General features: G+C 44.3%; 1 protein-coding gene across 7 annotated transcripts in view; it reads right to left on the reverse strand.

Moving 5' to 3' along the window:
- Nucleotides 1–1,590: 1,590 nt before the first annotated feature.
- Nucleotides 1,591–24,768, reverse strand: part of mical2a (microtubule associated monooxygenase, calponin and LIM domain containing 2a) — a 45,943-nt gene continuing 22,765 nt past the window's right edge. Inside the window, exons 3-30 of one of the 7 annotated variants that reach the window (XM_014175302.3) lie at nt 23,323–23,530; nt 22,687–22,803; nt 20,502–20,603; nt 18,260–18,415; nt 18,000–18,100; nt 17,174–17,431; nt 16,968–17,083; nt 16,712–16,838; nt 16,426–16,522; nt 15,346–15,493; nt 14,368–14,567; nt 12,567–12,667; nt 12,228–12,299; nt 11,972–12,109; nt 11,435–11,554; nt 10,718–11,071; nt 9,764–9,871; nt 8,380–8,541; nt 7,935–8,108; nt 7,364–7,516; nt 7,099–7,176; nt 6,768–6,860; nt 5,739–5,867; nt 5,234–5,411; nt 4,841–4,917; nt 4,658–4,745; nt 2,782–2,842; nt 1,591–1,808 (exon numbers count right to left, since the gene is read on the reverse strand). In XM_014175302.3, the coding sequence (XP_014030777.3) occupies nt 2,784–2,842; nt 4,658–4,745; nt 4,841–4,917; nt 5,234–5,411; nt 5,739–5,867; nt 6,768–6,860; nt 7,099–7,176; nt 7,364–7,516; nt 7,935–8,108; nt 8,380–8,541; nt 9,764–9,871; nt 10,718–11,071; nt 11,435–11,554; nt 11,972–12,109; nt 12,228–12,299; nt 12,567–12,667; nt 14,368–14,567; nt 15,346–15,493; nt 16,426–16,522; nt 16,712–16,838; nt 16,968–17,083; nt 17,174–17,431; nt 18,000–18,100; nt 18,260–18,415; nt 20,502–20,603; nt 22,687–22,803; nt 23,323–23,530 (3,714 nt within the window). In that variant the 3' untranslated portion in view covers nt 1,591–1,808; nt 2,782–2,783. Of the gene's footprint in view, nt 4,746–4,840; nt 4,918–5,233; nt 5,412–5,738; nt 5,868–6,767; nt 6,861–7,098; nt 7,177–7,363; nt 7,517–7,934; nt 8,109–8,379; nt 8,542–9,763; nt 9,872–10,717; nt 11,072–11,434; nt 11,555–11,971; nt 12,110–12,227; nt 12,300–12,566; nt 12,668–14,367; nt 14,568–15,345; nt 15,494–16,425; nt 16,523–16,711; nt 16,839–16,967; nt 17,084–17,173; nt 17,432–17,999; nt 18,101–18,259; nt 18,416–20,501; nt 20,604–22,686; nt 22,804–23,322; nt 23,531–24,768 lie in introns of all 7 variants that reach the window. The other 6 variants (XM_014175297.3, XM_014175303.3, XM_014175304.3 and 3 more) reach the window with 6 other exon arrangements.

The following is a 24,768-nucleotide window of genomic DNA, read 5'->3' on the forward strand; positions in this document are numbered from 1 at the left end:
CCTTGACTTGATAGCTCCAATGGCTGAGGTAAAACGGTTGGCATTTCTCAATTGACAATCTCAAATCTATGCTAAGGGTTGAATGTTCTGAAGGCAGCAGATTAATAAAATAAAATATCTACTTTTATACAACACCAAAGAGACACATACCTGTATGTGTCATGTTTTATCTCACTGAATACATTGCTTTTACAAACCTCCATTATTATTTATTCAAGGATCACGTGGCCTTCTGTAGACCTTTCAATGTTTTTAGGGGTCACATTTCCTCAGCTTCTCCCTGATCTCTGCTGTACTGGAGGAGGGAGTGAGGCATAACCTGCTAACCCCAGTAGCTTTGATTACATCACAGCACACACACCATTGGTCCGTCACACTGTGTGATGCAACGTTTCTGAACAAAATGTCCAGGCCCATCCAGCCTCGGTCTAGCAGATGTACCAGGTCAACAGTATGCTTAAAGTTGAAGTTTGGTTTAGAACATCTCCCTCTAATGTTTGTGTGAGAGGCTCTGAGGACTCAGGGAAACAGACATTTTTACAAGCAGCATCATCAGGGCTTGCAAAATTGTTGGCTGAAGGTTTTTTTGGTTTCCATGGTGATAGGTTGAAGGGACAAGTGGATGATACTAGAAAAAAGAGTGCTTCAATAGTATGTACCTCTGTTGGGATTACATTAAATCAAGCTTTCCCCTTAAAAGCAAAGCTAATGGAAGGTATTGGATACTGATGATAATACAGCCAAGGACACATGCTTTGGCAGCAGGTATAATACATTGATTGTATGTTTCCTTTGAAATAATTGTATTCTTTATAAACAGTACACACAATAAAAAAAAAACACTTCAAATTCTAAAGTAGATGCTTAAAAAAAAAGGTATTCTAGTGGTGTGGCATGTAGCGTAGAGGTTAGAGCGTTGGGCCAGTAAGCGAAAGTCTCTGGTTCGTATACCTGAGCCGACAAGGTGAAAAGTCTGTCGAAGTGCCCTTGAGCAAGGCACTTAACCCTAATTTGCTCCAGGGGTGCTGTACTACTATGACTGACTGACCCTGTAACACAACACATTTCACTGCACCTATCCTGTGTACTGTATGTGACAATAAAACATCTTAACCAGGTATGATGAGAGATGAGACGCATATGGAGGAAGAGAACTGACTCCCTCCTGTGAGAACCATGAGCCATATCTGGCAGGACTACAGTGGGCTGGCTGGGGAGAGAGTTGTATGGTTTGACATGTCCCCTGTGACATCATCACCAAAGAATCCTTTCTGGCTCTCACGGATCCAGAAAGAGCTCCAGGAACATGTCCGTCTGGGGCGTTGTCAGCACTGAGAATGGGACAGAGGAACTTAACCCATCCAATCATACATTTTAATTTAGGAGACTAGACATGGTAAGTAGACTAAATATAGGAGACATGCTCTTAAAGAGGAGTTCATGTTTAGGGTTTACTTTGAATATTGAGCCTGTATACTACGTCATGCTGAACGGCTTGACTCATTGACCTATTTGTACTATTCTATGTGCCATATCAAACCATGGGGAGAACAACATTGTGATATTATGAAAGAATGACAGTAAACTGGATCAAGATGACAAATCAATCAGGTAATGTATTTACATTTGTTGCTTTAGGTCATACATAAAGCAACACAGAATCTCCATGAGAAAAGCAGGCTGCATTTGAAGTCCCATAAAACATTATTCAATGTATTCATTTAAGACAACATGAGTTATGAACCTGTTGGGAGATTCATTCCCTTTGTTTGTGTGGGTCAAGAAAAAGTTATCCTGGGTGACAGCTTCTGGAAGAGAGAAAGAAAGATGGCAAAAGATGGGAGAAAAAGTGGCATGCCTTTACATGACAGAAAGCTGTCTGTCAATCTTTCAACATGCACTTGGGAAGACCAAAGCAGTCCAAACACCACAGTTTCCTTGTTATGCATGCAGACACTGAAAAGACAGTCTCTTAGAAGGTGTGACTTTGAACATCATGGTATTATGATGTGTTTCAACCTATAACAAGTGTGTGCTGTAGTTATGGTCCTGCTGGGTGTGCAGGACACAGACATGAGTAGTTTAATAACTTCATAGGTTCCCGGGATTCCCACATATTTAGCCTCACATTGAAGTGTTTTACCATTTTATTTTCAGGACAACCAGGGCTACAAGTAGAACATAACATTTGACATAAACAGTTGCATTCATGAGTTTTATTGACAAAGGTCAATAAAAAAAACAAGGTCCAGCCCCCAAAAAAGCTGATTTAAAAATGAATTTATAATAATTACAATTGTAAATTCGAAAATGGTTTGCTTAGTGGGAAATGAATATCCAACTAGTCAGTGACAACTGTGTGGACTATGGAGTTTGTGACAGCAACTATGTGAGTTTATAGACACTATGTCCTGAGATTTCCTATGATCTACGAAGAAGAACACCTTACCTCCTAACAACTCTTGATTGGCTTATGAGCGTTGTAGAGCAGACCAGATTACATGTACGTGTTTGTGAGAGTCTCAGCCTTTCATAGTACGGTCATAATAGTTTGTAGATTAGACATTTTTGTGAGAAGAACCGTTTTTGGGATCTAATATCGCCTGATGCAGACAAAATAGAAAAATCAAATGCTAAAAACTGCTGTCTGTAGCTCAAACACAGGGGTTAGAAGCATTTTTTACTTGTGTGTGGAAATGCTGACAGTAACTGGGACTAATCTAACAAAGCATCCACTCCAAAACATTATTCACAAAACCATGTGACCATGCAGGTGATCACCTTCAGAACGGCATGTCTCCTAACCAATCAGGAGGCTCATCATCAGAAAGTTGAAAATAGACTTCAAGTGAACAAGAATAGAAATGAAAGGAAGGAAATATAGTAGGTTAGAATAGACAAAAATCAGAGGAAGGATGAAATCCAGTTAAAATGCATAGAAACATTGTAATTGTTAGATAACATGAGATTGTGCTGTTCAACAACATGCAATTTAGCACTGTACAGTGTACTGCATGAATGATGTAACTTCTGGTTAGGGCTGAAAACACTTCTCATTTTTAAAGTGCACCAACTGTATCTTTGGAATTTGTATTGGTAGTAAAGCTGAGATCCTGCTATCATACTTAACATGGTTATTAACAGTGAGATTAGTGGCAAGCACATACACACCACAGCATTCAAACATAGCCTGTGTTATCATGTCAGATTCAGTCCTTCTGAACAATTCCTTTCAGCAATATTCTTAACATTATGAAAAACATATTGAAGTGAAATAGACCTGTACAAAATAACAAAAATGAAGAAAAACCTCCTCTATTACAAACATACAACAACTCTTTAGAAGATTGTCTCTTATTCCACCTCATCATACAGTAAATTGAATTTGGCCTTGCATCTGTTTCACCAACAGGTGGCAGCAATGAGTAAGCATTAAACAGTCCATGAACTGGGGTAGTAAACCGAAGCCCATGGCCATGAAGCCTCTTCCCCTTTTTAAGTACAACGGACAATGCACAAAAATACTGGAGGCACTGGGCCATAAAATAAAGCAATAAAAGTTATTATAATGTGTAGCGAAAGTACACTACGGTCATGGTGTCATACGAGATCTTACAATAAAAACATATTGAAATTGAAAAAAAGATGAGAAAACCTTGTCGAGCACAGATCCACATTGGCCCCCGACCCCGACCTGTGAGTTCAGCAGGGTTTAGTAAACGTGCAGCGTCAGCACTAGTCATTATCCAAGGCCTGGACAGCCATTAGGCAGCCATTAACTCCCACACCATTCATCAGGCATCAGCCACAGGTCAAGGCAGCTCCCCAAGTTAAAGTGCTTCAAGTCAGTCTTTTCAATTAGATTACTTTTTCCACACAAAAACTCTGTCATAACCTGAGTTAAGCCATGTATTAACTGGCTCAATGTTGACAGCCAGTTGTTGAAAGACTCAACTCTAGAGTAATATAGATTGGATGATTTCAGCAGTCATATCAACCACATACCGTAAATGATTTAGACCACCATGAAACCATGTACAGCACATTACCCCTCATCATAAAGAAAAATGTAATGTTCATGAAAACATCACACGTATCACAAACCAAGCTACTGCTTGGGAAATGTCATTTGTTCTTTGGTTGGTGTAGGACTAGATCTAATGCACTCACAGCTACATATTCTGTGAGAAAATATTAAGAAGGTGCTTGTACACATGGTCAAATGGTAGCTTGCCATCATATGACATGTCACAAATGCAAGCTACGCCAGTTAATGTTCGGCCAGGCTTCAGACCCTATTGCACGAGGGTTAGGGATAGGGTTAGGATTAGGCTTCCCTCCCTGGTGGGCCTCTACATGAGCCTGTGGCCTAGGTGTTCCTCCAGCCACAGCAGTAGGGGCTGGATGGACTGGGAGACAGGCCCGGTTTCAGAGTACATCTGCAGCAGCACCTCCTGGAGCATGAACAGCAGGGGCACTCCCAGGCTCAGCAGCTCATACAGGAAGACATAGTCCTGCGCATTGGCTCTAAAGTGGAGGCCCACAGCATGGGCCGTACCATGCACCCAGCGAGACAGGAGGCGGGGGGAGTCACACACAGCCCGGGTCACACTCAGGGGCCAGCTCAGGCTCTTCCTCAGGCGGGAGCTGAAGGTACCTGGTGACTGGCTCTGCAGGCCTTCTGTTGTGTCACAGTCGGGAGTCTGTCTCCTTGGTCCCTCCTGAACCTCGGCTCCATTCTGACCCTGAGGGAGAGACCCATTTAGTCACAAAGATGTCCCACAAATTAACATCAAAATGACAATGGCAAGTGGATGATTGAATGATCCAGAACAATTACCAGATGTGAATTGAATGTCCTCCGATGGTTCATTCCATTTTTACGGTGTGTGAAGTGCAGCTTGCAGTATAACTTGCCTAATTGAACATGATCAAAGGAGGATTTAGAAAAATTGGCAAATAAACAGTTCATTATCTCTACCCGGCACAGACAGAAGAGGACTGGCCACCCCTCAGAGCCTGGTTTCTTGCCTGGTTCCTCTCTAGGTTTCTTCCTAGGCTCCTGCCTTTCTAGGGAGTTTTTCCTAGCCACCGTGCCACTACATCTGCATTGCTTGCTCTTTGGGATTTTAGGCTTGGTATCTGTATAGCACTTTGTTACAACTGCTGATTTGATAGATTGATTGATTGACAGTAAGCGAACATCTAAACCTTAGTGATGGGAAACACATACCCTGCTCAGAGTCGAAAGCATGGCCTCCCTGGCGCAGGACGGAGCCACAGGTGTCACAGCAAAAGCACTCCCTGTGGAAATAAAGTCCCTCAGCACTGATCCTCTCCACCACGTACACGCGCTTCTGACAGGAGTGACACTTGTCACCAGACCCGGGGAACTCCCTCCGCAAGGAACCCTGGGAAACAGAACAGAGAGGCAGACAGTGCTACAAACGTTGTCAGCCCAGAAAATGACGATAATGAGGGAGTGATGCACTTGTGTCAGATTCCACAACTTTGACCCTAAAAGGCCTTATGGCCGAGTTTGGCCTTTAGTTCACAAAGCATAATGAGTCATAGAGTCCTGCAAAGAATATTCATCCCAATCCTTATTTTACACAATCTCTCTTCATCTGACTCAGAGCCAGGGCCTGGGACATAGTCTATGTTCTTCACCTAGATAAGGGCTGTTGTTCAAGGCTGGTACAGTCTGAGTGGCTGCATGCTCAGCCAGACATGCTTACCGGAGACAGAGGCGCAGAGGCTGGGGGTGAACAGGGGGAGGAGGCTTTAGGCCTGTGGTCAGTCTCATAGAGGGTGACCAGCGTCTCAGCCCTGGCTGCTATAGCCAGAGACACCTTCCCCACCGTCCGCTGACATGCAGCAAGGAGGAAAAGACAGGAGGAAGACAGGGAGGACGAGAGGGAGGAAGAGAGAAAGAGAGTAAGAATAAAGGTCAGAATGATGAAAGCAAAAGTGATAGTCCACATCGTACAGACAGACAGACAGACAGACAGACAGACAGACAGACAGACAGACAGACAGACAGACAGACAGACAGACAGACAGACAGACAGACAGACAGACAGACAGACAGACAGACAGACAGACAGACAGACAGACAGACAGACAGACAGACAGACAGACAGACAGACAGACAGACAGATAGATAGATAGATAGATAGATAGATAGATAGATAGATAGATAGATAGATAGATAGATAGATAGATAGATAGATAGATAGATAGATAGATAGATAGATAGATAGATAGATAGATAGATAGATAGATAGATAGATAGATAGATAGATAGATAGATAGATAGATAGATAGATAGATAGATAGATAGATAGATAGATAGATAGATAGATAGTTTTGACTACTTTGTTCTCTGACTAAGGCCGCTGTTGGGGAAATTAGTAAAGTTCTTTCATCAAAATAAGAGTCTCAGCTCAAAAGTATGGCCACAGAAGAGGAGGGAATGTTTTCTCATTATGGTTAGCTAGTGAGCCTGTCTGGATGCTTCAGATTGCACTGACTGCACGGCGCTGGCTCAAAATGATCAGAAATCTGTGGACAGGGAGGGGCAGTCTAACCCACAAAGTGCAGCACCACAAAAATATATTCAACCTTAGCATGAGAGGCCCCAGGATTGCTAAAAAACATCTCAAATGCTTCTTGCATGCAAGACCTTTGTGTCTACACGTGTCCTTTGTGATTTAGAGGATAGTACAAGTTACTTTAGCAGGCATGTGGCGCTGGGGGCAAAATACCTGTTTGACGTTATTAAAACCAGGTTCTGGCTTTGGTTGGAGTATTGCAGTGCGTTGTTGTTGGGATACATATGTGGAGCCACTGCTGTGACACTGAAACAGCAACATGACTGTGATGTTAATAACTACAACTGTAAGTTACATTCAAATGAGATTAGAAGTTAAACAAATATATACTTCTAAAATATATATAATTAACCAGATTACATCATGTTTAAAATCAAACAGACAGCCCTTCATTTTGTGTTTCTCTGAGGCAGCAGGCTCTGCATATAGAAATGATGTGGCCATAAATAGTGCTATGGTTTGGAGGCACACAAGAGGCACTCACCACATGTGACTCATTCAAGGGATCTCTTAGCGTTTCTTTCTTACAAAGCTGCATATCTAGTGCCCCAGATTGACTGGTCTTTGGTTTTCCATGAAGAATGAAGGAATTAGAGGAAACAGAGAAGAAAACTTAGTTGAACAGTTCAGTGACAGATAAGGGATAGGTTAGTGCATCAAAATACTAGCATAATGTTTGCTCTGCCATTAGGGGATATGGGTTTCATCATGACAGACAGATGGTGAGAAATGGATGTGCTTGTTTTCACCTTGAGTTGGAGTAGAATGGATGAGGATGAAAAAATGGTTTGAGGGAGTGAGAAGGTAGAAAGGGTGATTTCTGGACAAAGAAGGGAAGTGACTTTAGGAGTGGGAGCAGGGAGGATGGGAGGAGAGGGAATGGTCTGTTCAGCAGATCCAGGCTAGGGTGGGAATGGGAATGGAAAGTCAAAGAGGGAGAGGACTTTTAAAAGAGAGACTTTGAGAATCAGATAGGTTAAATGATAGTTGGCATGCTCAGTTTGATGGCCTACAGTACCTGGTATTCCATGGCACTCTACCGTCCTATTGACCAAGCCCCAACCTGCTTAGTCTCAACTCAAGAACACTACATTCCATTTTGACGTCAACTCAGCTATAGTGCTATAGATTAAAGACATGCAATATCTCTGCATGATGAATATTGAATGATCACAGAGGTTTTAGCATGACACACAACGATAGGGACACAGCAAGCATTTCACTGTAAGGTCTACACCTGTTGTATTCTGCGCATGTGACAAATATAATCTGATTTGATTTGACATGCTGAAACACAGACATCCATGTGGTTATTTATACCTGATGTTGAAGTAGACAGGAAGAGGAGGAAGAGGAGGATGGAGAATATGTATGAGGGGTTGAAAATGTAGAAAGGGTGATTTCTGGACAAAGTAGTGATGAAGAGATTTTAGGACGGGGAGCAGGGAGGATGTGAGGTGAGGGAATGGTCTGACCTTGTCCAGCAGATCCAGACTAGTGTGGGAATGGAAAAGTCAAAGAGAGGAAGATATTATGAGCATCAGATGGGAGTTAAATTAGAGTTTGCATGCTTAGTGGTTTGGGCCTCAAGCGCCTGGTATTCCATGACACTGCATTCCATTGAAATGGAAACTCAGAGTGATATAGATAAAATGTGTATTTCTTCATGATAAATGTTGAATGATCACAAAGGTTGTAGCATGACACACAGTGATAGGGACACATACAAGACAGTGAGACAGACATGGATGTGGTTATTCTTTACCTGAGGTTGGGGCAGACAGGATGAGAACGAGGAATAGCGATGAGGAGGTGAGAAGGTAGAAAGGGTGATTTCTGGGTAAAGGTGTAATGAGGTGACTTCTGGACTGGGGTTAGGGAGGATGGGATCAGACTCTGAGGGAATGGCCTGTTTATCAGAATCAGGCTAGGTGAGGAATGGGACAGAGGAGATTTGCAAATGAAAAAAGAGGGAGAGGATTGTTAAAGGAGAGCTTTGAGTGTTAGTAATTAGATATAAGTTACAATGAGAACTGGCGTGCACAGGGGGATAGGCTTTAAGCAAAGGTATTCCGTGGCACTATCCTATCATAGTATTAACTAAACCCCAACCTGCTGAGCCTCAACACAACAGCTTACCCTGGTTTCCACTGAGATGGAAACTCATTTAAAGAAGGTGAGCAGTATCTTTTTTGATGATAAAATACCATGGAAATACCTTTTCCTGTAATGGAAATTGCAGTATGATGACTACTCCAGCACTAAACACCTTGCTTGATGACTGCAGCCTCTTCCAGTGAAGCACAGAGAACCCAGTGCAACCTTTCAACAGTGTCCATGCTGAAACCCTCTGAGTCTCTGAGCACACAGAGTAGGTGAATTGCCATCACAGACAGAGCTGAGAGAGGAGGCTACCTAGTTTTCAGCCTGAGCTCTCTTCTGCAGGTCTGTCTCAGTGGGAGTATACGATCACGATGATTTCTGCTTAAACAACGAATTGCCTGATGTGTTTTCACAGGGCGTTATATTGTTTTAAGAAAGCCTTGTTGAAACCCACAACGTAAACAGGCATATATTGACAGACAGTGAAGGACGATATAAATTACAGATGTAGGATCTTAATTTGATCACTATTTTGTTGCTGAGAATTTTCTTGCACAGCAGGAAATGCAAACTTGTAATGTATTCAAGGTTTAAAAAGGTTTCTAAAGTTTGTAATTTCCACTTTAAAATGTCAGACTTTCTTTGCCCTAACGAAAAATGTATCAACACAAAAAAACAAACAATGGCCATTAATTATAATCCACATAATAATTCAAATTTCCTGTTGCTGCAGGATTATTTTCCTGTTTTAGCAAACTGTCTCAAATTAAGATCCGACATCTGTATAACAGAACACTGTGTCCTACAATAACCTGAAATCACCTGCGCTGGCTGTGTTCTGTTGCTATAGACTCTGAGCAGCTGATGAAGACATCGCCAAAAAGGTAATGCTTCTGGAGATGATGGATGTTGAATTTCAACACAGGGAGGATTATATGAACTCTGTGCAGCAACAGTAATGCCAAACAAGACTGAGCGTGCAACACGACAAACACACTGAGGGACGGGAGAGGTGAGGGGTCAGAGTACAGGGGTCAGATAGTCACCTGGGACGTAGAGGTCACATCCCCAGAGAACAGTGCTCTCAGGTGGACCGCTTTCTCCTTGATACTTTTATTGTGAAACTCTCTAGCATTCTGGGTCTGAGCTTTCTTCTGCAGGACACATACCATGAGACACAGAGACAAAGAACAGGCATCAGAAAGAGAAAGCTGCACCCGCAACACAGTACCACATACTCCCTGTCTGATGAATGAGTCTGAATAGTAATTATAAACTCCCAAATCCGTTATAATGTACGGAGAAAAAAAAGTAGGAAATGTATGCACTCATTATTGTAAATCGCTCTGGATAAGAGCGTCTGCCAAATGACTAAAATGTCAAAGGTATTGATCAAGCATGATAAGTGGACTTTGGTCCTGCTTTCCCATTGTTTATTGGATGGTGGGGAACAATAGTGTTGCTGTGTGGAGTAGAGTGGCAGTGTTTATAACACTAATTTGACACACCAGCAGAGATGACTCCACTCTTATACCTGTGCTCCTGGAACAGCAGACTGAGACCCAGACAGAGACCCAGACTGAGACCCAGACAGAGACCCAGACTGAGACCCAGACAGAGACAGACAGACACACAGGCCTGGCACAGAACAAGGCCACAAGGGCAGCCCACTGGCTAAACTTGCCAGTCAGCAGCCTCTGTGCCTCTTTGTCTCTGCCAGGGATGTGGGTCTGTTCTTGCCATTGTGGTCAGTGTGGATGATTAGGGGTTGACTTCACCAGCTGACTATGTGCTATACAATGCTAAATGTATAATCACGATGATTATCTCAACATTCATATTCAGCCTTTTCCTAAAAAGGATGTCTTATATGATCACACAGTAGGAGGCAGTAACAATAGAAAAAGACAGAGCAGACAAAGAGAAACAGACAGATGGAAAGGAAAGGAGAGGAAAGGAAAGGAGAGGAAAGGAGAGGAAAGGAGAGGGGAATAGGTCACCTGGGTGATCTTTTCCTCCACTTCCTGAAGGCGTTGGAGCATTCTAGACATGGCTAGGACTGCTGAGTGGCAGGAGGGAGAGTAGCCAGGGTACTCTGTGCTCTCTGGCTTTTGAGGCTGCATCTGGGGTTGCGTCTGAGCACATGTCTGATCAGCCTGTCTGACCTTCCTGAGTGTGGGATTTAGGATGGATGGGGGTTGGAGCTTCGGTTGGGGCTGGAACTGGGGTTGGGGCTGGTGCTGAGACTGAAGCTGGGCTTGGAGCTGGGGAGAGAGCTTGGGTTTGGGAGGAGGCTGTGGTGGGGGTCGAGCAATGCACTCAGCTGCATATTTGGCACAGGTTGCAGACGGAAACTGGAAACACACAGCACATGTGAGCTGCAGTTCTATGGCTCTCCATCAAATCAGGGTGAGCTTGATGAAAAAACAAGAAGCAATTGCAGCTAACAGGCTCCAGTAGTTTAACAGCTGGAGAGAATAGGAGGGAGATTTATGCCCCATGCTTTTCTTTATCGTGTGAATCTACTTCACTGGGGGGCTTATTTTTCATTTCCAACCCACAGGGAGCATTAAACAATCTCACCCCAGGTAGGTGATGACTGGTTTGTGAGTGAGTGTATACCAAAACTGAGTGACAGTGTGTGTTCTGCAGAGTGTATTAGCGTGGGTATGTGTGTGTATTACAGTATGTTGACCAGGCCTGCTCCAGTCCTCTACCTGTGTCTTGGGGGGAGGGTTGAGTGGGGTCTGCTGCCTGAGGTTGGTGAAGCGTGGGGTCTCAGTCATGTCCATGGAGCGCGGCCGAGGGGCCCTCCCAGAACCCCAATCACACTGAGACTGATGGGGTTTGTCAGCCAGAATCAAAGCCAAGGAAAAAGGTTAGTAGAAAGACAGAAAAGGAAGAAAAGAGAAAAAGTGACTTGCGAGATAAGTTAAGTATCTCACCAAACAGTTAAGAACAAATTCTTATTTACAATGACGGCCATAACCGGCCAAACCCGGACGACACTGGGCAAATTGTGCACAGCCCTACGGGACTCCCAATCACAGCCGGTTGTGATACAGCCTGGAATCGAACTAGGGTGTCTGTAGGGACGCCTCTGTTCTATAGCACACTGTGGTATAAAGCATCTGACAACAAACATGCCAGGTACTATACCATACTACAGTACTGTATAAGCTATGGAGGACACTGTCCAACACTGACAAAGTCCTGAGGAGGGGGGATGAGGGACATATCTTGGTGGTTCTGACCTGTCTCCGGAGGGTGAAGCTGGGGTTGCTCTCCTCAAACTTGGACAGGAGCTGGCTGGCCATGGAGCGGACCTTGTTCTCCTTCACCTCCCTCCCCTCACCCACACAAGACGCACTCTGACTGGAGAAGTTGGTTGCCTGTCATGAGAAATAGTGACTTGAGTTATCAGGGCCAAAATAAGTAGTATTTTGTCGTATTTAACATTGGTGCGCTTAGAATGTCATTATGAAATTGTAGCTTGATGATAATAACTACCTCTTCCAAATAACTGCAGACTTTTCGTCTCCTTTTGTACGTTGGGTCAGTATCTTCTAGCTTCTTCTCATCCTGAAAGAAAACAAACAGGCCATAGTATATGACAAAATATGTCCGACTGCACTCAATGGTAAAAAGATTCAACATGAAAGTGAACTAATTAAAAAGAGCCCATCTCAAAAAAACTCGAGAAGAATGATCTGTCTTTATACATTTAACTTGTGGAAGGCCCCAATACAGTCCACTTATTCAAATGAAATGACTTTTAAAATGATAACACATGGAGGCTGAAAAGGCTCTCAAGGCAGACAGGCACCTTTGAGAGACGAGTGTGATTACCTTTGGTACCCTTTTTCTTGGTACCAAGTTCAGAACTTTGTTCATACTTCTGACTGCCTTTGAAGGATAGTCTTCACTGTTTTCGTCGGCCCCTCTAGAATCTGCAATGAAACACGAATGCATTAAAAGGTATGATATAATCCACGGAGCTCAGCCATGAATGCCAAATAAAAGCAATGGCCAATGTTTTTTTTACATTACGTCTAAAAGAAACCTAATATTATTGTGTTGGAAAGAACCAGATGGGGTAAGACCATCTGCTTTTCCTGAGAAATGCCACCTAATAAATAAAAGGCTTTTTTGTGGAAACCAATACTGGGAACAATTCACTTCAGATCATAGGAATGTATACAATTATTGCTAAATAGTACATCCTCATTCCGTCATGTGGGCAACCAGCTTTACTGTGGATAGAGGCATATCATGTAACCTCTCAGAGACCATAAAGCTAGTACAACTGATGTCCCTGTGGCAATAATATGCTCTGTTCACCTTAGGCATCTCAGACCAGAAACGGGAGTAAGGTGTAGTGTTTTCTCTCCAGGCATCCTAGACTCAGAAACTATCTGTAAGGTAACCTGCACTGTGCTGGGCAGATGTGCATTCCTCTCATGCCAGACAACATGACTGATAGGGTTGTGCAACGCAGACCTCCTTTCAAAGGAAGCTAGATGAAATCTCATACCCTCTTATACACCAGCTAAAGTGTCTCTAGAAAGACATAAGCTATCTGAAAGAAAGCAGGGGTCAGCCCAGAAGCAAAGGGATGAATTACATTAAGGACAGAAACAGCTTGATATGTAAAGAAATGGCCCCGGTGAAAACAAAAAAAGTGAGAGGCTGGGCTTTTAATACAGTGGACACAGTGGAGTGGTAGGGCCTTCGAGGGTGACAATGACGAGGTGTTAAAATATGAAGTATCAGGTTTTGTTATTAGTTGTATGTACAGGCTACACATGGTATACACAGAACAAATAAATGCTTACTTGCAGGTTCCTTCTCAACAATGCAACAACAATAAGAAATAAGAAATGATAAGAATACGAACAACAAGTAAATGGCTCAGTAGAATAGAATAAATATTTTACCATAAGTATAATACAGGAAGGCACAATTTATAGTCCAATATTTACACTCATTATGGGGAAGGGGGATAGGGGTGCTGGTATTTAAATTGTGCAGTATTTAGCAATAATAATGAGAGTTTGGTGGCAGCCGTTGTGATGTAAGTGTAGCATGAATGTGTGTGTGAGTGTGTGTCTACAGGGGGAGTATGCCTCTCCGCCCTGTCCGCTCCTCCTAATGAAGTGTTCAGAGCCAAACGCTTCTGCTGCATTTAAAAATAACTCTGACATGGGAAGGAGCCTTTTAAAAAGACCTGATGATATAAAGGGCTGCTACTGTGTGTGTGTGTGTGTGTGTGTGTGTGTGTGTGTGGTGTGTGTGTGTGTGTGTGTGTGTGTGTGTGTGTGTGTGTGTGTGTGTGTGTGTGTGTGTGTGTGTGTGTGTGTGCGCGGGAGTGAAATCTGAAGTCTGGGGCTTCAGGACACACGTGTCTGCTGGGGGATGGGGTGAGGGGTGTGAGGCGTACCTGAGATGGGGAGAGGGGTGTGAGGCGTACCTGAGACGGGGTGAGGGGTGTGAGGCGTACCTGAGACGGGGAGAGGGGTGTGAGGCGTACCTGAGACGGGGTGAGGGGTGTGAGGCGTACCTGAGACGGGGTGAGGGGTGTGAGGCATACCTGAGACGGGGAGAGGGGTGTGAGGCGTACCTGAGACGGGGAGAGGGGTGTGTGGCGTACCTGAGACGGGGAGAGGGGTGCCGCGGAACAGCTCATAGAACTTGGAGAGGTAGGTGACCATTCTCGTCTTGTCTGGTTCCTGACCAGCAGCCATCTCCTCCCCAGTGGTGAAGGGCCGGATCCCAAACTCCCGCTCAGCCAGGTCACATGCCAGCTGGAGGTTGTTAGCCGAATCCTCCTCATTCAGCGAATCAAACTCTCTGAGGGAAACCGATTGTAATGATATCACGCGATGTTGTTGTAATGGTGTGTGGGTAACTAGGTGAAGGCTTTATAAGACTAAGCTGGTGTCAAAATAGAAGTTATGAAACAGTTCTAGACTAGCAGTGTAGCCCTCACTTTACCACAAAGAAGAAGTCATAAATAACAAACTGCCCTACATACTGAGTGTGACATGTAATACATAGTTATGCTTTCCAAACTCCCTTTCACATACTATAGGGTTTCTCTAAAAGCGGTTGTGTCTTCTGTGTGCTCTGTTTCATCACACCTATCAGTAACAGAGAGAGAGAACTGACATCAGGAAAAAGGCTCTTCGATGAAGCTCAAAAGTCATTCACACCCATCACTTACATTTACTCTCACACAAAGACGGTTTGTGAGTGAGAGGCAGGGGCTTGTGTGTAGATAGTACACCAGGACACACATTGACATACTTTCATGCCTGGCATGGTTTACATTAGACACCGTCAGAAGGAGACAATATTACGGTGTTGGTGTAAGAAGTTTTGCTATTACTGGTGTCTTGATGTAAATGTTAGCCTAATGAGGAAATTCCCCATTACACAATATACCATAGAGGCATTTTATGAGGAGCCAGTCTATCGACTTACAATGACGAAGTGCTACATGCCAGGGTGTGACATGAAGAAGTCTCACACATGGAGGTCATTTACAGTTACAGTAAGGTACATGAAGCCAGTCTTACTGTGGTGGTTTACAGGGTAGTTGTGTGTTGCAGTGTGTTGCTCTACATACATGAGGTGGGATCTGAACCGGTGGATGAGAGCACAGAGAGCCAGGCCGCTCTGCCACGAGGTGGTCAGGTCTGTCACGCTCACGTTCCTGTAGCCCTCGGTCTGTTTCTGACACCACGTCAGCAGCCTGCCCGGCCTGATCTCCGACTCTACACACACAGACAGGAACAAGGTGTTCAGTAGGGAGAAAACGGCGTGAAAAAGGGAGGCAATACCTAAGTTGGTCCAATAAGAAGAACATAGATGTTTGTTTTCCATTGCCCCATTTTACATTTGTGTGACTGTCCTTGTCTATCAGTGTATCAGTGTTTTGTCACTTGTCATGTGTTGTGGTTTCGTGGACACCAGGAAGAGTAGCTGATGCTTCTGCGAAAGCTGATGGGGATCCAAATAAATACTAACCACAACCCAGCTAACAGCCACCCACCCACTCACCCGGCAACACAAACACAGAGCTAACAGGAAGTTAGATCATAGATGTGGGACAGTGACAGCAGGTGACGTTAATGAGAGGTAAGACTGATAAGAGGTAAGTTAGAATAGGGGCTGAAGTATGCATATGACTCTGTCAGGACATGTCGAACCTGTCTGTCATTGTGTAATAGGACCAATAGTTGTGTAACATTGTATTTAGTGCATTATGTAGAGGCCAGGGTGTGCTTAAAGATATACTGTATACATGGAAAAAAACATTTTCTGATGATGGAGACAGTATTCATCTTTAACATGAAAATAACATGGCCAAAAATATCTTGAAACGTAACCAGCTAGACTTTGTTAGGTCTGGGGGGGGGGGGGGGGGGGGGTCTGTACCCTATATGACCCTGTCCACAGTCAAGAGGCTTCACCAAAACTCCCCTCTCACCATAGATCATTGAAAAAAACAAACCTCAGACGGCAACTTATTTCCTAAGCAGAGATTCATGCGGGCCACTGAATGAATGAGTGCTGCAGATATTTGGGTTGGAGCCATGCACTGGATCAGAGGTAAGTCCATACTAGACAGCGGTATCCAAACACACTGTACTAAAGCCTCCCAACTCCACAGTCTCTCTGGCCTCTCTTGTATCGTGTGGCTCACCTCGTCTGGCCAGGTTCACAGGGCGACGTATTGTAGCATTACGCTCCAGAGAGCACGACTTCACTGGCAGCTCCCCATTGATGTACAGGTGACGCACCTGGAAGAAATAACAAAGAGACACAGCTGAGATTTAGGCAGAAGAATAGATGAGAAGAGATAAGAAGAGATAAGAAGACAAGCACAGTCCATCCTTCTTGTGTTAATGTTAAGGGTGAATCTGATATTGGTGACAGCAGAAAGTGAATACTGCAGTAAGCAATGTGATCCTTGAGAACGGCCTTCGTACCTGGTTTTGCCTGACACAGGTGGAGATGAGGTTGGGATACCGAGTCCCAGGGTCAATGGTGTACTGCTCAAAGTTTTTGCCAATGTTTTCAGTGGTTGTCTGCGGCAGGATTCTGTAAAGACTCTCCCTGGAGAAATATATATATTTAGTATGTGTTTGTATTTGTGTGTGTGTGTGTGTGTGTGTGTGTGTGTGTGGTGTGTGTGTGTGTGTGTGTGTGTGTGTGTGTGTGTGTGTGTGTGTGCTGACCACTGACCTCTCAGCTAGCACCTCCAGAGGGGTCCTGCCCTCAGCCCACCTTTTCACCATCCAGGCTGAGTCAAAAGCAGCCAGGAAGCCTCTCGCACACCCTGTACCCATAGGCCAGAACGGCTGCACACAGACACATAACATCAGCATAACAGTACATTTTGTCCAACCATTTTAAAGCATGATTGAACCCTGTTGTCACAGCCTCCTCACCTCTAACAAGCTGTCCCCAACCAGTGCCACCAGTAGCTGATGTCCGAAGCGTTCTCTGACCAGCGCTGCGTTCTCCGAGGCATACATGCTGGTGAAGTCAAACATGGCCACGTCCGGCTGGCCACAGGCATTTATGGCAAAGTCCAGTGTGGGAAGCTGGTAGTTGGTGCCAAAGTCAGCAGCTTCACGGGCGTAACCCAGCAGAGCTTCCTGGTTCACATTCTCACTGCTCAGCAGCATCTCTGTGTCTATGTAGTCCTACGAGACAAAGTCAGGGGAATTGTGTTTATGACAGACCATGACCAAAAGGATGAAGTAAAAGAGGCAAAAGGAGATGCAACATTGATACCCTAGGTGTAATAACAGTTATTCAGCTCGTATATTAGAGGACCATTAAAGATGGATGCTCTTTAAATTGTACTGTGACGCCAGTCTCAAAGTCCCACATTGTCTTTATGAATGAATTCATTCGATGACTCATGAAGAACCCTGGCAATTGAAGTGAGAGCAGGCGCTGAGAGGGAGTCATAAGCCAGTGAAATATGTGCTCCTTTAGGGATGTTTATAACACTTAGCTTTCATGGATGTCATTGTGGTGCCCGCCCAGCTCATGGGCTGTTCAGCTGGCAGACCACCAAGGATGAGATTCCTCCGACCCGGCACCCTCCTCTATTAACTCCTCACCTCTCCTTCTCTCTCCCCCTCTCTCTAGTTCTCTTCCTCTCTCTCTCACACACATCTGAATGCAACACCCTCAGACAGCAAGACAAATCGGCCCGCGTCTGAATCTAGTTGATGATCCCTGATCTAAACAATGTTTGCTCACATGAATGATGACCCCCTTGTCCAGTAGGCTCTGCTTCTTCGCTGTCATGACAAAGTAGTGTGTGTTGTCCTTGTAGTACACAATGTTCTCCAGGTCAATACCTGCAACAAATGACAGACACAGACAGGAAAGTTAAAACCCCCCATGAAAGTGACAGGGTTGAAGATTGCTGTTGTTTGACAATGTGTGGATTTAAGTGCATTCTAGGGGCAGTATGCTCCTCTGGCTGACTCATTGGCTGTGGGGGATCTCAGGCCCACCTGTCTCCTCTTTGAGGTCCAGGAAGAACTTCTGGTTAAAGATGAAGGCCACACCGCTGATCTCCTCCACCTTGGCCTCGGCCGTGGTGTTCCTGTTGACAAAGTTGGCCGTGATGGCGATAGCCAGCTTACCACGGAACTCCTTCCTCTTGAACCCTGAGAGCGAGAGAAAGAGGGAGAGAGAGAAAGAGAGAGAGGCCGAGAAAGAGAGAGAGAGGGATAGAGAAAGAGAGAGAGAGATGAGATGTTAATATTCTCTGGCCAGCGGAGTCATACTAATCCAGAGGAAATCTAGCACTGAGCTGTAATCACAGGCCAGTTATTTTAGGATCAGAGAGGCTTGTTACCGAGGTGATACTGTTTACATCACCAGGGGAACAAAAACCTTGGCGGGAGAGTTGGGTCAGTACTAAAATGTTATGATCTAATAAATATGTTTTCCAGGTTGATTAACTTTCACAACATCAGGTGGAGTAGAGTGCAGCCACTCCTTACATGAACTGGACAATTGTAAGAGAAGGCGCAGTCTCGTTTTTTCCCAGTGAGATTTTACAATATGTACTATTATGGGCTGCAATTGCGTACACTTCTGCTATTAAGGATATCTACAACAATGGAACACAATCAGTTCCTCTTCAGATATAAACATTGGGGAAATGCTTCTTGCATTGAAGTTTAATGCTATCCTCTCACTGATCCTGAATTTCTTTTTTTTTAATGGAGACATTTTAGAGGCTCATTTAATATTAACTTTCTGTGTCCTATCCAGGGCCAAACATAACTGCAGACAAGCCTTAAAATAGACTGAAGCATGGGCTTAGACTTTTAATGCCAGACTGCTATTCACTTGGGTTCCTGTTGCTGCTATTCTCACAGTTACGGTTTTATAAAAAACCTACTTTTTAAATGACATGCAAAACCTTGCCTTTGTGAAAGAGAATATGGTGATATAATTTTTAAAAGTCTTTTTGTGGTGTCAAAGCTCTACCAAAGCTCCTAAAGCCTGGAAAAGGCAACCAACCACAGCCAATACCCAGGATATGTCACTCCAGGATGTATGTCCCACAGGCCACATGTTAGTATGCTTATATCTGTCCTGGGGAAGAGGAGGGTTCTGTACCAAAGCCCTTTAGTGAAAGAAAATACCTCCTCATTACCTCTAGACCTGTGACGCAGGAAGGAAAGGAGGATGAATGTTCTAATGTGTTCAGCCTCTCTTCCTCCTACAAAATAATGTATGAGCTTCTGAGAGACGCTTTTCTAGGAGGAGGTAGCATTTTAATATGAGCCAGAAATGTTCCATTACGGTCACTGCTAATTCACTGGGGCATTTCCCCCCCTCACATCACTCTTTCCAATGCAGCTGTATTCCTCTCAGACAATTAGCTGGGTACAGAACAGATTGCGGTATATTTAACCCTCCTCTCAGACAGGGCTTGCATGGCAGTTCAAAAGTAGAAGGACTTCTAAAAAGAAAGTTTTCCTCAGGCTTTTCGTCATCAGACGATGACCTAAACGCCTCATTGTTTGGAGACAGAAAATGCCCTTTTTAGGAATAAGCATCTGATGTGGATTGGTGAGGGGATGACAGGCATCTGTGAGGGAGAGTTCAACATGCATGCATCAACTGTTGAACAGCATCCAGATGACTACACAAACAGGGTCCCAGATCTTTTTTATTAAGGTACAGAGATATGGTGATTTCATGTGTAACCTTGCCCTTTGAAGGAGAGATTAATGACATAGGGTATCGTTTTACAGAGGTGAGCTTGATTTTATGGCTTTCTAACTTTCTTGGATGAGACTATGCTTTTTTAAATGGATGCTTTGTGTAGCCAAAGGCCGCAGCCAATAACAATCGTATGTTTCTTAGTTACAGTTGTTAGGCTGTTATCCAGACAAAATAATTATATGTGAAAGGTGTCCTGGATATTATTTGAAACAAGCTACTGTCAACAAAGCAACATAAACATACTTTTCAATATAGAAATTGTGTTTGAAGGTGCTCCAGATAACATCCAACTGCATTTTAACTTGGAGCTAAATTTAGCTTCGGAGCAAGTAGTGTTAAGTAAACATATTGAGCAATCTCAGAGAGAGCCATTCCACGGATGTCATCACATGATATCATATACAGTACCATATCACCATATCCTATGTCTGGGGTCAGGTCATTAACGGTATGTAGATATACTCTGCATGGATACAGCCCGTCACCCTCCCATCCCTCCAGAGTTCTCACCTTCCAGGGTATTTCTCCTCCCATCAGCCCCCACCACCACGTCAAAGTCAATACTAGCCACGGGGTGATCGGCAGGCCTGATCTCAGCTCTCCAGCCAGGCCCTGAAACACAGACAGAGGAGAGGAGAGAGAGCAGGAAGGGAGGAGAAGAGGGGAGAGAGGGTTAGTACAGCTCCACATTCACAGGGACACACACCTCAAACAAACATACTTATCAGTATACAAACGGGTAGAGTTCAACCCAGATAGAGAGAATGAGAGGACATGGGCTAGAGAAACAGACACAATATTTACTTGGTTGCTCTTTTGGCCTGTTATTTCTGGGGAACAATGTTTATGATGCCTATCAACACCAGTGGTGAAAATGGTTTGCTGATCCTGACAGCTCTCAACAAAGAGGGTGACACAGAGGTCACACACATTGTGTAATTTAGCTCAGCAGACTATAGCGTGCTAATGTGGGGCGGCAGGTAGCCTAGTGGTTAGCGTGTTGGGCCAGTAACCGAAAGGTTGCTAGATCGAATCCCCGAGCTGACAAGGTAAAAATCTATCGTTCTGCCCCTGAACAAGGCAGTTAACCCACTGTTCCTAGCATGTCATTGTAAATAAGAATTTGTTCTTAACTGACTTGCCTGGTTAAATAATAAATAAATAAAAATGTCAGTCTCACTTGTAGTGTATAATTGATACCAGGGCATTAGCCATCTACAGTATATAATTCAATACATCACAACATTTTAGCACGTAGTGGATCAAATGTGGTGAATGATGTCAGCCACAGAGGCAGTGTGAGACCCCAGCAGCGTTGGGTTGGCTGTCTATCAGCTGTGTAATATCACCATGTCAAAAACGCATTCCATCATATCAAGGACACCGAGCACCCTGTGACAGCAAATGTAAGGGGACCATTCTGTATCCAAATTTAGTAAAGACTCTTGTTTTTATCAGTTGGTTGATGTCGCTGTCGAGGCCACATGGGATAGCTAATGACCTCCAGTCCAGGAGTCCAATCAGCAAAGCTCTGTAGGAGGGAGGGGGGTCAAGTGTAGAGGTATTTCAGCTAGCCAGCCTTTCAGCTCGGCGCCACATCACCACACACCCCGCAGCGTTCACATCTTGAAGCAGCTAGTACTGTACTGTTATAAGAACTTAGCCGAGGTGGCACGGTTGTAATTACACTGGCTAATCAGCTCTTAATTAACTTCCACGGCCGTAATTTGGCTCTGCTGCTCCTTAAACAAAGCCACTAGGTCTGCTCTGCTCACTGAATTTACTGTGTGCTCTGCTCAGCAGCAACCATAAAATAACATTAGCATCTGGGGAGGTTGCTAACCATTAGCAGCTGAATAGGAATGGCGAAGCAATGATTATTACTTTTAAACATCTTGATTTCCATGGCAATGCAAATATCAAATAAAGGGTGATCAGTGCACTGCTGTTACAGTGCTGCTGTTTACTGCTGGTTGCCAAGGAGATACACTGTTGAATGGGGAGGCAGAACTACTCCAACAGGTACTAGTTATGGACTTCAGTAACTCCCTGTAGCTCAAGGTACAGTGATGGAAAGCAGCAGAATGCTATGGTGTGGGAGAGAATCTACTGTGTTGGGATCCTCTGGGCAGCCACATACAGATGTAGGATCTTAATTTGATCACCCTGTTGCAGGAGAACTTTCCTGCAATGCAGGACATTTTAAACTTGTGGTGTATTTGAGGTTTTTCAAAAGGCTTCTGAAGTTTGTAATTTCCACTTCGAAATTTCAGACTTGATTTTTCCTTAAGAATAATGTATCAAACTCTACAAAAATGTCCATTAATTGTAATCCACATAACAATTCACATTTCCTGTTGCTGCATGATTATTTTCCTGCTGTAGCAAACTGGCTCAAATTAAAACCATCTGTATCGGTCTTACTGACTGTTGCTGATGCAAGGCTCATGTTAAGGTGCACTGTTGATGTTCTCCAAATGCATTGCATGAAGCCCTTCAACCAGATTTTGGAAGTCTGGTACCAAATGATGTAAACTAGCCCTTGCCTGAACCCCTGAACTACATCCAAAAGATCCTTAATGGTTAGCAGGAAGGAGCAGGGATGATGGGTTGATGGGTACTAGGCCAATGTTGATGGAGTTCAATGGACATACAGCTACTGTAAGTGACGGCCTGTAAGTGGGCTGCCACTCACCATCATTCTCCTGGTTCTCTGGAGGTTCCAGCAGTTTGACAAACTCCACATTGACATGGAACTCCACAGCTACGAGCAGGGCGATCTTCAGCAGCATGAGCTGGAGCTGACGAATACCTGGCAAACACAGACAAGAATCAGGAGTTCTTAGAACCATGCAAGAAACCCAGCTGTATTTTCTGCCTTATCTAATACAGTACCTAGTACATGCACACTGCACAGGCATCCATGCATTTACACATTATACACACAACAAAACTTGGCCTTTGGCCTCTGTCACTTGAGAGCTGTAGAAAGATTTGCCTTCAACACCAGCAGTTGGCAGCTATGCTTTGTATCTCTGTAGCTCAGAGCAGATGGAAGGTTCACCTTCTATGGCTCACAACCTTGACATTATGCAATGGAAGGGCTTGGCAGCATCAAGGCTACCAGACAAAAAATTGCTTTGGAGGGGAATAGGATACAATAGCATAATCATAAGCTGAATCTAACAATATCGATAAGCAAAATATTCCATTGCAAAAGTAAGTACATGTCGGGCTATGGGAAATGGCTGTTATTAATAACAACTGTTATGGCTGTACGGGCGGAAAGGTTTCCTGATGAGATGTTTACCCCACATGTAAAAGTACTTACTGATGTGGTCTATGGCTCCAGCACAGAATTTGCCGTAGAACTTCTTGGCCCCGAGGCCCTTGAGGTCGTGGATGGTGTAGGGCCACAGGTGCAGCACATTGTTCCTGGAGAAGGTGTCCCTCTTCTCAATCACCACGACCTTGGCCCCCAGAAGAGCCAGCTCGATGGCCGTCCGCAAGCCACATGGGCCTCCCCCGATGATCAGGCACTGCAGGGACAAGAATGACAGAGGGACACCATTATCATTATGAGTGCAAAGAAAGGACTCAAAATTGTATTTCATAGTCACATTTCTGTTACACAAAATACAATACGTGTGCATCATAACCATATGCCTGCCGAAGAGATCATATACTGTACACGTACCTTATCACCATCATATAATACTTACTGAAAATAGAATCATTGTTTAAACCTGTAGACATACTCAATAGCAGATTAAATATGAGGGGATGAGTTGAGTGTTTACTGTATATTGTCAAGTAAAGTGCCTGGGGTGGATGTTTATGGTGACAGTATAGTGTGTGTTACTCTGACCCAGCGCTGGGAGAGTATGTGTCATTACCTCAACCGTAGATCCTTGTTACAGCCTAGTCATATCAAAGACATGATTCATGCATCTGCCTCACTCATCTGCCTACTCAAATATGCATGAAGTCAGTTATTTTGGGTTAAAGGATCCTTCTGAGAATGTGTGGTGAGAACATGACTTCATCCAGCCTTCTAGAAAGGATGAGAAGGAACTTTTTGGGAGTGTTAGTTCTTCTGAGGAATCATCTCACCATCCAACCACTCCTGAGTCAGACAGTAGCCCCTGCAGTGGCCAACGAGTTGGGCGGCTTCCTGTTTCCTTAACCTTATAACCAATCAGAGCCTCTCTCAACCAGGCTCAGCCATCTCAGCCCACTGTGACCTATTCATTTTAGATCCCTTATTTCCTCCCCAGTCCAGTCAACCCACACACCTGACCTCTAAACCCCCCCTGTGTGCAGGAAGGGCCAGCAGTATATTTGAACAGCAGGACTCACTTCCTGTCGCCCTGTGTGTTTGCCTGAAGAGCCACAGGAACTCACAGGAGGTGTCAATCCGGTCAATATTGTGACACGGTCGTGTTTCAGCCCCAGCTTCGGGAGCCTTATCATGTTTGAATACTGTAGCTATGTGCTGAATGGGGTATTCTCTCTCTCTTTTTCTCTATCCTTCTCTCTGTCTCGTTCTGTCTCGTTCTGTCTCTCTCTCTCTCTCTCTCTCTCTCTCTCTCTCTCTCTCTCTCTCTCTCTCTCTCTCTCTCTCTCTCTCTCTCTCTCTCTCTCTCTCTCTCTCTCTCTCTCTCTCTCTCTCTCTCTCTCTCTCTCTCTCTCTCTCTCTCTCTCTGGGTGCTGTTTACAGAGCTAAACGTGCCAGCTGCCCAGACAACACCATAAATGGTACCGCTGCTCCCAGCAA

This window comes from Salmo salar, chromosome 26 (assembly GCF_965601325.2).
Source record: "Salmo salar chromosome 26, fSalSal1, whole genome shotgun sequence".
Lineage (NCBI taxonomy): Eukaryota > Metazoa > Chordata > Actinopteri > Salmoniformes > Salmonidae > Salmo > Salmo salar.